General features: G+C 40.3%; 1 protein-coding gene across 1 annotated transcript; it reads right to left on the reverse strand.

The window, feature by feature from the left end:
• Window positions 1–612: 612 nt before the first annotated feature.
• LOC146739143 (uncharacterized) lies at window positions 613–1,116 on the reverse strand. Its single transcript, XM_085504064.1, has one exon. The coding sequence runs from the start codon at window positions 1,114–1,116 to the stop codon at window positions 613–615; it is 504 nt and encodes a 167-aa protein (XP_085360190.1).
• Window positions 1,117–12,277: the final 11,161 nt, after the last annotated feature.

The following is a 12,277-nucleotide window of genomic DNA, read 5'->3' on the forward strand; positions in this document are numbered from 1 at the left end:
CAAACAGAGAAGCAGTAAAGCTGACAACATCTCGCTTGGTGATTAATTGTGACATTGTAGGAATGTTATTAGGTTTAAAATATGTTAGCGTGTCTGCATTTGTATTCCAATGCATACCGAAAATAGACACATTCGCCGTGGTATCTGCTAAATTATCCAAGGCGGCGCGGTCTTTGATGAGTTGACTGTTCGATGTCCATGACCGCAACTTGAAACTACCTGTGTTCATTAGTTTCTTCCTAGTATTGTATGGCCTCCTCGTTGTCATGAACACCGTCGATTACGTTGTCTACGTAAATATTAGTCCCGAGTTGGCTGGCTGTTGAATCTGGGTCAGCTTCGGCTAAGTGGGATTGAATCACTGCGTTTAATATGAACGGTGAACATACTGCTCCAAATAAGACTGCATCAAATTCGTAGGTAATGAAATCACTTTCCGGGTCACTAGTGTCCGAGAGCCATAAGAATTTGGTATACTTTCTCTTGTCTGCATCAAGTCGAATGTTCAGAAATGCCTTTTCGATATCGCTAGTTAAAGCAATGTTGTTAGCTCGAAATCTTAGCAATATGCTCGGCAAATTATTTATCAACGAAGGGCCAGTCTGCAAACAGTTATTTAGACTGGGGCTGTCCAGAGAGGCTTGACAAAAAACAGTCGTAAACAATACGAATGGGGGTCGTTGCAGAATCCTTTTTAACGGCGCGGTGCGGTAAATAGTGTCCGATATCTGGATCGGGGTAATTGACCTCAGAAATGAAACTGCATTGTTTCTGTTCACTAATAATGTCATCGTATTTTGCGATAAGTTCCGGGGTGAGTCGACGAATCATACTCCGTGTGCGGCGTGTCGTCAAGGCATAGTTTGTTGGTAATGGTGGGTGGTCTTCTTTCCAAGGTAATTTGGCAGTGTATTTCCCTTTGTCGATCGAAAGATAAGAGTCCGCATAGGTTTCCAAAGTTAACAGTTCATCGACTTCCGGGTTGTCTTTTATTCCAATAAGCTCTAGATCCCACACATTTTGGATATTTGCTTCATTCTTAGGGTGAATGTCAGGATTGAAATTAGGAATAGGAGAACACGTTAGAGGCTCTGAAATATGATTCTCTGTGGTCATGACGTGTAGAATACGGACATTAGTGTCCACGGTATGGCTCATACCAGACGGGCCAGATAACAAGTAACCGAATTTTGATGAAACCACGGTTGGACCAGTCTTGTCTTGAATTACTTGTGAACCAATGTATGACCAATACAAGTCGGCTCTGATAAGTATGTCGATCGGCTATGAGTTATGTGTCGATATTGGGTGCGCGAACTGCAAACCGCGTAAATGTTCCAATTGATGAACTTCTGGCAAAATATGATTATTCAATTCTGCGGATATCTCTGGTAGAATCATGGCTTCAAAAGATGAAGTGTGACCGGAAAGTTCATGAACAGTTAAATTGGTGAACGTCATGGCGCGAACATTAGAGGTAGTGTCCCCGAACATGGATAATTTGACGTGTTCTTTTCTCGGAGGTTTCGCGGCGATTTCTTGTGCGAACTTTTCGGAAATGAATGACTGGTTCACCCCTTCATCATACACCGTATGCGACAGGGACTAGCGCGGTCTTCAGTAGTACTGGGCCGCTTTGAATTTTCTCTCGAGTTGGCTTAATCTTTGCGTGAGTAACAGTAACTTGACTTGTGTTACTGTCTCTTGTTGACATCTCGGATAATGACCTCAGAGTGGTTGGGTCATTGTCTTTGTCAGGGTTTCAGAAACAGGCGCTGTATGATGTCTTTTGTTACAAAGTCTACATGAGAATTTCGATTTGCATTCAGAAACATGATGCTTACCCAGACAGTTGAAGCATAAACGGTCACGTTTCAAAATGTCTAGTCTTCGATTGTTATCTCGGACGACGGTACATGTCGAAGCGAAGTGGTTTCCCGAACAGAATGGACACAACTTCTGAGCTCTTGTGGCATTGTGAGTTCGTGGTGGTCGATGTTTAGACGACTATGTGGAAATGTGAAATGCGGCGGTGATGACCGGTTCGAGTGTAAGTGACAACACTTCTTGTAAGGGGTCGCCAGCACTCAGAGCGTTGATTTCCTGCAGAATCGCGGCTCGTAACTGTTTCAGTGTTCATGCCGAGTTACCGTGTCCGCGGGCTTTTTGTAAACGAATGTTCTGTGGAATTTTATCTCTAATCACAGGGACGAGTAATTATCCATATGAACTTTCTTTCTTTCCCAGCGACTGGAGCCCTCGGACGTGTATTTCCATTTGATCGTAGAAATGTCTGAGGCTTTTAGCATCACCAGTGGGTGTAGTGTCCAAAGTGGGGTCATATGCGCGTCGATAATTTGATGAGTTTGTCCGTATCGTTCGACTAACAAGTCGATGGCATCGCAATAATTTCCATCTGTGAGTCCAGCGATAGTGTCCGCTGCTTCGCCTTGTAGCATACTACGAAGGTATGTGAACTTTTGGACCGGATCAAGAGAGGTGTCTGTGTGGATGGCGGACTTAAAGATGTCGTAGAAACTGTGCCATTCAACAACGTTACCTGAGAATGTTTATAACTGTAACTTCGGTAGCGAAATAGTTTTCCTGGTTGGCGTAGACGAAGATCTAGTCCAGGCGTCGGTAGCGGCGTTTTCGTTGGAAGGCTCGGGCGAGGATTTGACACTTTCCGGTTTGAGATGTTTCTTCACAAATATAGAAATCGAATGTTTTTTGTCGTATATATCGGCCTGATAATCCCCAGATGCTTCACTCACTGAATCAAAGTCATCGTCAGGTGTAAGATTTAGTATAGTGACTTCTAGATCTGCCAGTAGATTGTACTTTGTCGTGAGTTGATCGTAGAGTCCCTCTAGTGAATCGAGCGATGCGTTTTTGTCGGTACCCTCGTCTTGGAAGTGTGCGATGAGGTTGTCGGCTCTTGTAAATAGACGAGTTATCTGTCCTCTCTGTCCTCGTCGCGATCTCATGCGTTTGCGAAGTGTCTCTGCATCAGTTTCAGTGATGTTACCGGCTCCTCCAGCGGCTGGGTTTTGTGACGGCTTGTCTGGCATTATCGATGGTTATATCCTGGTCTCAGTACCAAAAATGTGGGAGAGTAGTTTGTGGATATGCTACTGCTCACGCTAAAGGCAATTATAAACGACAGAGAGACACACGAGCGTAGTTTACATTAGCAAAAACACAGTATTGGTTTATTGCAATACAAAGTAAACTGACATAGAGTACTGAGGCAACTGGTAAAACATGAAATATAACAGAAATCATGGGTATTTATACCCTCTATGCGAACGTGAAAGGAAACACATTTATGCATAAACTATGTAACTAAGTTTCAAATATAAGCGGCAAAACGAGGCCGAACTGTGATTGGTCAAAGTTAAACACTTGTGATAGGCTGCTCACTTCACCACCAGAATCTGTAGTCGGATATAAAGGGAGGATGAATCAAGATAATTTATCATGGATTGACTCCGCTAAAAAGTCGGCTGTCACAGAAAGGTTTAGTGACTACTTGTACAGTAACAAAATTGTTGTGGTGACAGACGCGCTCACATACGCTATGACGAGTGCAACATTGGATGCAACCGGACACTGATGGCTTGCAGCATTATCGCAGGACCACTCTGAACTGCAGTATAGACCTGGTAGACAGTGCAGAGTAGTATGAGACCACCCAGAAGGAGACTGTTGTAGCTATAAGCAGTGCTCAACACACCTCAGCCATGCCTGCTGTGGAACTACTGGGAGTAACTGCGGAAGCTGTTGACGATCAGCTGGATGAACCTGAGAAATGGATGCATGCTCCAGTGCTTCCTACTGTCACCATGGATGAATGGATGGAGCTACAGCAGAAGGACTTGGTGATTGGTAGACTGTGTTGGTATGTCGGAAGATCCCATAGACCCTCTTGACAGGAAAGAAATGGTGAGATTGCTGAGGTTAGATTGGCGCTGAGAGTATGGAATCGCTTACGCTTCAAAAATGGAGTCTTGCATAGAGTGCGAACAGATGCAGAAGGAAAGGAGTGTTGTCAGCTGGTTTTGCCTGAAGCATACCGTGGTACAGCCATGGAAGCGCTTCACGATGACATGGGGCACCCTGGCAAGGAGAGAACACTTGACTTGTTGCGGTTGAGGTTTTATTGGCCCAGGATGGAACGGGATGTGGATGCAAAAGTGCACAAGATGGAAGTTGATCCCTGAAGGAAGGACTCGTGTCCCGCTGGTAAGTATCAGAACAAGTCAGCCTATTGAACTTGTTTGCATGGACAACCTAATCCTGGAACCGTAGAAGGGAGAATGTAAGTTTTGGTCATTACTGATCACTTCACACGGTATGCATAAGCAGTGCCAACGAAGGACCAGACTGCAAAGACTACAGCAGCAGCTCTAATGGAGCATTTACTGCTACACTGACTCTATTTGGACCAAGGCCGGAACTTTGAGACTAAGGGGATCCAAGAGCTGTGTAAGATGTTGGGTGTGGCCAAGTCCCGCACCACCCCTTACCATCCTCCGGGGAATTGACAGTGCGAGAGATACAACAAGACCTTCATTGACATGTTGGGGACATTGAGTGAGGATCAAAAGGTTGACTGGAAGAAGTATGTGCTTGATGGTGTACATGTACAACTGTACTAGAGGCGAAATTACTGGTTACTCTCCCTACTAATGTATGGAAGACAACTTACGCTTACGCTTACTTACGCTTACCTGTGGATATTTATTTGGGTGTACAACCTGACAGTTGTGATGGAGATGCTCATGATGAATATGTAGCACGCCTGAGGGAAAGATTGAAGGTTGCATATGACTTGGCAAACATCAAGACTACAACCGCAAGGTTATGGATTGAAAGCAAAGAAAGCTGTCTTACATCATAGTGATAGAGTGTTGATGTTAATATACAAGGGAAGCACAAGATCGCTGATCGATGGGAAAAGGAGCCCTATCTTTTAGTTCGTCTAATGAATCTTAATGTGCCAGTTTATGAATTGAGATTTGAGACTGGAGACGGAGCTACTAAAGTGCTGCACAGGAATCTATTATTGACCTGTAGCACATTGCCTGTACCTTATCTTGATAGACCAATGAGAGAGAGGGTTTGCAGGTATATAGTGAAAACAGTATAGTAAAGACTACTAGCTTCAAGTGTGATGGTTTTTGTTCCTTTTACTTTTCTGTGTCTCTGTTGGTTTTCCTGGTGGAACATTTCTCGTTCGCACCATTCAGGTTTTCACATTTCAGGTGCACCTACCACGGATACAAAGAATACAAAGATGAAGAGAATGGAAGAAGTTGAAGATGGTATTGGTACTGGTAATGGAAGAGGGGGAGCCATTTCTCTTGGTTTCTTTCATGTAGTATTTGCTATTGTGACAGGCATTGAGTTTTCAGCTGGGATTGTTTGTCCACTGGTTCTGTAATTATTGCATGCGAAATAGTATGATGTTAGTTGTCAGGTAGTTGTGTATTTGTGTTGTAGACAAGAGAAGGTTTTTGTAGAGCCTTGTTATTCTTTGTGCATGTATTTGTGGTTTTTAGGTGCACACTACATTGTAATTTAGTTTACCAGGGTTTGCATGGGTTGGCCCAATCATGGAAGATAGGTTACTGAAGATGACTGTGGTAGCAACCCTTTGCAGTCAAGCAGAGACACAACCACCATCCAGAGGCAAGCCATGAAGGATGATACCCAAAGCCTGAAGGATGTTAACCTATGTCACGAAGAGTCTGATAGGTCAGGGGAGACCTGAGGTTTGAAGGTGGAGGGTGTAACCTGGGCTTACTTTAGTCATTTTTGAACCCATAAATATATGGCATTGTTGCCTATTGTTTGACTAAAATCGCTCAAAATAAGCACCATGTGGTTTTGTGGTATGGCGCCCTCTTGTGGTATGCTGATGCTACCTTGTGTGGTTTTCGATAGTTAGTATTTTGTATGATTTATTACTTATTTGTATACATTTCGACTTTGTAATTCCATAGTATTGTAATCCTTTGCATACTATGTATTATTATACATTGTCAAATTGTGAAATTGTTTATTCTGGAACATTCTGGATGCATTGCACTGGAAGAGAGAATCAACAAACGAGCCGCTCTCTCTCTCTCTTCTTGGGTTTGAGCTGGCAATGTCGTTCTGTGCCGTTGGGGCAAGACTGTGTGGTCGCTGAACAAAGAGTGGAAGTGGATCGGGGACTCTGAGACAAGAGTGGCGTCATTGAAGAAAAACAATTTTTTTGCAATGAGACGATAGACTTCTAGTTCAACCCGTGTGAAGTTTGTCATGACTGGAAGGTGAACCACTTTGGCAGAGAGGAGCCCCAGGCATTGCAATTGAACGTTGAATGATCCTCACATGAAGTTTCTTGCATCAAAACTTTTCATCAAAGGATTTACATCATTTGTAACTTTTCTGGGGAGCAAGAAAACTTTCCGTGTATAGCCTTTAGGTGTGGCCGCCGAAGTTGTATCATCATCTATGGCCTTCCCCTGTGAAGTTTCCTAAATATTCCCGTGTATTCTGTATTCTGTGGGCCGTTTTGGCTGCCGCTTGTGTTTTTATCAAGGATAAATTATTGCTGTGAACGCACTTTACGGTTGGCCTACTTGCCTTGTTTTGGCTGTGTTTTGTGATGAGATTCGTTTTGATCGCTCACTTGAGAAACCACAGCAAATTTTTCCCATTGGCTGGCTTCCTTGGGTGACAACGTTCTTTTAATGTAAATTATGGCAATTTTTGGGTTAGAGCGCCCTATAGTATTTGTTGGGAATCATGTTTATTTGGAATGCTCTGATTGGATGGAAGTTTGAGTCAGCAAGGTGTGATAGAATTGGCCTGTTATGTTCAGATTCAAATAAGCATGAACCACTTATTTGACAGGGAAGTGATACTTATAATGCAGCAAGTTGTTTTAATTGCTGTTGTGATAGAGTTTTTATATTTCCCTGTCAAATGCATTTATTAGTCCACTGAAAAATCAAAATCATGTTTTCCTGTAACTTAGACTCTTATTGATCAAGGCATTTTTAAAATCATGGGTGTTAACTCCTCTCAAGTTATGACCCGTTGTCCCCTATAAAATAATGGTTGCATCTAATATTAAAATAAAGATGGCGGAGTATAGCGTTGATTCATCTCCTTCTACTCTGTATTACTTGGAGCCAATAAAGATCCTAGAAAGTTAGTATTTATATGCCTGTGTTTTTTTTTTTGTTTTTTGTTTTTTTCACTGTCTTTGACTTTCCCAATATGTTTGTTGCTATTGACAACAATTCAGTCCTTTGTAATGATTCAGTCAATGTTTTTTTTCAATACCTACCCAGCTCCTTGTCGGACGCTATGTGGCTAGTGTGGTATATTTAAGGTGGGTTTAACCCACCATATCAGCACAGACAGTAGGGCAATTGTCACATTTAGTGCCCCAAGAAAATATTTGTCTGTGTATTTATAAACATAGATGCAGTTTCTTTTGCTTGAATCAAATTCACTGGCTTCGTACATAATATCTTATTACCCAAGACAGTTGAACATTTGCCACATGTCACAATACTCATTTCCAAGTGCCACACCTTAGAACAAGTAGTCAAATCTGATATTGGCTGCAGCTTTTGTTTATATAGAAATGGTTGTGGTGAATGTTTTAACCTATTGTACCCCTCATTGTATGGTGTGATACGTATTGACGTTATTGCACTGTCACTGTTTATAACTGAAATACACCTGTTGGCTGAATTCTTGGGTTGACTGACTCACTTCCTGACTGTATCTACATACCAACTTCTCGACTCCGGACCCTGAAGCCTGTCTCTAGTATGCGAGACAGCCTCTGTGAAGGGGAAGACCACTATTGGTTTTCTGCTGAGATTATTTATATTGGTGGACAGAAGTTTCATCATCTGCCCCACCCCATCGGAGTCCCATGATCGCCGGAGGGTGGGGGTGGCACACATAAATATGTCTATATGTGGTTAAAGTTTGGGCTTTTGGAGCTGATTGTTACAGTCATTATAAATTTCCCACATTTGTGCAACCCCAGGTTTATCATGCTGCCTGTATTTTTTAGCCATTTCTTGACAGGAGTATGGGCATTTAAATAGAATGCAAGTGTATGGTTATGCCATCAGATTTTATGGCATGTATAAATGGAATATACTCTCTTGTCTAATATATCACAGTTAAGTTATTTATCTGATTGTCACTCACGATAAATTTGCTCAGGTCTTGTCATTTTATACTTTTTCATAGGAAACTTTAATTTCCCTGAACAAATCTGTGGTACATTGACCTCAATTTGTTTCACAAAAACTGTCACCATTTGTTTTGGTTTTCACTTTGCTTCCAACATTGTGGCAAATGTTGCTACATAACTGGCCTTGTTTTATAATGTTGTTAGTGATTTTAGTCACTCAAAACATGTCGCTGACGCTGAAATGTTATTTTTTAGTTTTTGTCATTTGTACTACCCCCGGTAGTATAACAGCCTCACTCTTTGTAATTGACAAATTTCTAGTGTTTTTTTTCCAATTTTGTTTGTTTGCCTCATTCTTTGCATATGTATTACATTTTAATCAATATCCTAATAAAGATACGAATACAATCAAGATAATTGTTATCATTAAGTATACTCAGTATTATGAACATTTTTATTGCAAGATTTTGACAGATCAGGTCACTTGTTCCTCACTAATGATGAGGAAAAGTGATGCATGGTGATTATAAACATACTGCTGGCCTATATCATGGCCAGTGTTGAGCACATAAAAACAAGATTTTATCATATATGGCGGGATAAATTTCTTTTAGATTGTGGTGTTTAAAATTACAGATATATGTAACTCTTTTTCCATACTCACTAATACTATGCACATCAGATAATCTCACTCCATGACCAGTTCTTTTACACATGTCTCCTCAGCTTGTCTTACAATCTTCCACATGGTCACAATGTCTAATGTTTTTTGTTGTAATTTGGAGTTAAGATAATCCTAAACGGACTGGCGTTTATCCCACTTACAGGGTAACAACACTTTTGCAAGACTAATGTTGACCCAATATCATTTATACACACATACGTGGTAATGCGAATATTTACTTAATTTACTCAACATATGTGAACTTAATGTTTTAATAGTTCCCTGTCGGGATTATGCGGATAGCAAAAGAGCATTGTGCACGTATTTGGTTTGTAAAATTATTATCTGAATTTGATCTTAAATTTTAAAATTTTCAATTGCATGTATGATTTTTCTCAGTTCTACATCTTTATTGCATTTTTCTTTTGAGTCAATATTCAAAAAGGATACGATTTTTCGATAAAAATTATTATTATACATCTGTCACTGTAACACCATAAGTTACATCGTGCCGTAATTTTGCGGTATTTTACAGGGTTATTTTCATTCTACCATATTAGAAAATGCGAATTCCAAATATGGAATGATTACGAGCTTAAGCGTCAACTAATAATAAAAACAAATATGGCTGCCACTAGGGTTTGACCGGACTCCACACAAAGAAGTTTGCTGATTCTTTTGTAAACTTTTTCGGCATTTCCATGATGTATCCTTGGAAGGAAAAGATACTCAGACAGTACGTCGTCGCATTGATGTCTGCTTGGACTGTCTTCATGCATACTTCGAGGTATCCTAGTAACAACCTCATAACTGGGTGTTTATATTACAACTGTTTCCAACTGAGCAAATGCAGCTTGGAATCTGTTAATTGCTGCTTTATATTTATATTTTTATGTTGTTTCAGATAGTGATATTTCCAGTGCACCTCATCAAATATCTGATAGTGAGGAGTGCCAAAAAGACTTATCAGTGCACAAACCATCTTCTAATCAACAAAGTAAGTATAATAGATTTTACATGGTATAAGTATTCTTTTATCCCATATACAGTACAGTTCTCGCGAAAGCTTTGGCTTAACTTCAGCATCAGCTTTGCTTCAGCATCAGCTTTGCTTCAGCATCGCATCATTATGGCATTGTTATGGCTTCATCGTCGCATCAATGTCGCAACATTAAAAAGGTAGGCGGTTATTGTTTCGCTTCATTGTTGCCTCATTATGGCGACAATGTGGCATCAGCATCGCTTCATCAAACACAGAAGTACGGTACTTATTTCGTCCAACCTCCTGCCCGCTTCCGCTTTACAATCGCTCGCTTTTGTGACCACTTGTTGAATTTGACCGGACAATTTCCACTTTATTTTCGACCGTCCAAACCTGTATTTCAACAGAAGTACGACATGGTTGTCTGGATTTTCTTTCCGGATTGTGTTGAGTTTACGATTTGTATATTAATTATTGTTGTTTTCCCCCAAGGAGAAGAAAAGCTGAAGGACCATGAAGCTAAATAGAAGTCCCATGCATGGTCTGAGTGAAAGAAAATATTCCTAAGGCTAAAATAAAACCTAATATTACACATATTTGTGTATTTGATAATTTTGCATATATTTGGTATGACAGTATGTTTGTAAATATCTAGAAAAACCTCGTCTTTCGTTAATAATTGCGTTTGTTCGGAATGACCGACCATGTTCCAATATGATTTGTTTGGAATATTGATCCCTGTTGGTTTCTCCAAACGGTCCCGACGTCCGTCATTCAACACAATCAGCATTTATTTATCGTAATTTATGGGGATCATGTCCCTTAATTAATAATTAAACAAGTACTATTTATTATATATATTTTTTAATCGCGAAACTACAATAAAGCTAGAGTTGTCGCGGTGAAACAGCTACCTTGATATTAATGCAACTTCAGCTATCCATTTCTCAACTTGAATTAAAAAAAAATCGAAGACGGAGCATCGGGGGATATATAATAACCAGTATTACCAATCGCTAGCTTTATTTTAATTGAATCCATAAAATTCACGAGTTTTCCGACATTTGTTAGCAACTTCCGCGCTAAAACTGGTTGAAAATGTGGGTGCAGTTCTCTCACAAAGTTCTGTCGACTGCGATCAGGTGACTCCCAGCCAATCAATGATGTTGTAACAAAGCATATTTGACGCAAATTGATTCACATATTTTTTTGTGCTGTGACAGGCTTCAAAATGTTCACTGAAAAACATCGGTATATTTTGATGAACAGGTAGGATTTGACCTCAGTTCAAAAAAAAAGAAGAAAAAATAGACTGAGATACATTAAAGTGTCCACGGCAAATCAGTTTTGCAAGTTGGGTAATAAGGTAAACCAGACTCGATGATTTTGAGTATCAAAGGACTTCCGTGTGAATCATGATTTTCAAATTGTTCATCGGCTGGTCACCAAATATTTACGGCTACAACTAAATGGACACGTTTTTTTTCTGAAGCTATTCGATTTTTTACAGGGCATGTGGCTCGTTTTTATTCGAAAATATTTTTTGTGAGAATACTTTTAAAGACTGGATGTCAAATTTTATCAGACCGACGCCACCACAGCCAACCAATCATAGTTGGAAATATATGCACTTGTTTTGGAACTTTGTATCAAGATGACTGGCGACAACGCCGACGCACCAGACGGTGTACGTGTGTTTAACAAGAACAGTTTCATTTCATATATAGCAAATTGTGTTGTATCCGAAAGACCACGCTGATGCCACAATGATGCGATGCTGAGGTGACAATGAAACCGTGCGTAGGCGACAATGATGCCACAATAGCCAAAGCTTTTGCGAGAACTGTACTGTATTATGGCAGTTCATAATAAAGCAGTGTAATAATTGTCTTTATATCATATATAATGGCAGTTCTGTGTAATAAAGCAGTGTAATAATTGTCTTTATCCCATATATCATGGCAGTTCTGTGTAATAAAGCAGTGTAATAATTGCCTTTATCCCATATATCATGGCAGTTCAGTGTAATAAAGCAGTGTAATAATTGTATATATCCCATATATCATGGCAGTTCACAGTCAAAATGACTATTTTGAACTGTAGGCATTAATCTGCAATTCAGCCAATGACGGAGAGAGAAATCACGAACCACGTGACCAAGGCAATGAGGCAGTGCAATATTGCCTTCCTAATCACTCTCGTTTTTTCTCTGCCCGAGTGGGTGCTCAATAAAATCTGTGCAATCAGTCATCCAGATTTTTTCCTATCTGAGTTTTTGGTCTATCTGTCACCTGCGTGGCAGCTAAAACTGTGGCTGGTAGGATAAGTATATTTTATTTTTTACCCCTGTGTTGCCTTTTTGTCTGCATTGCCCCACAAGAAAGAAAAACTCAAGTGACGCAAATTTGCCACAATA

The sequence above is a fragment of the Saccoglossus kowalevskii genome, chromosome 9, assembly GCF_978046115.1.
Source record: "Saccoglossus kowalevskii chromosome 9, keSacKowa6.1, whole genome shotgun sequence".
NCBI classification, from domain to species: domain Eukaryota; kingdom Metazoa; phylum Hemichordata; class Enteropneusta; family Harrimaniidae; genus Saccoglossus; species Saccoglossus kowalevskii.

Bases quoted from the DNA above. Each gene is read 5' to 3' on its own strand.
- LOC146739143 (XM_085504064.1), bottom strand. From the start codon at position 1,116: ATGACCACAGAGAATCATATTTCAGAGCCTCTAACGTGTTCTCCTATT.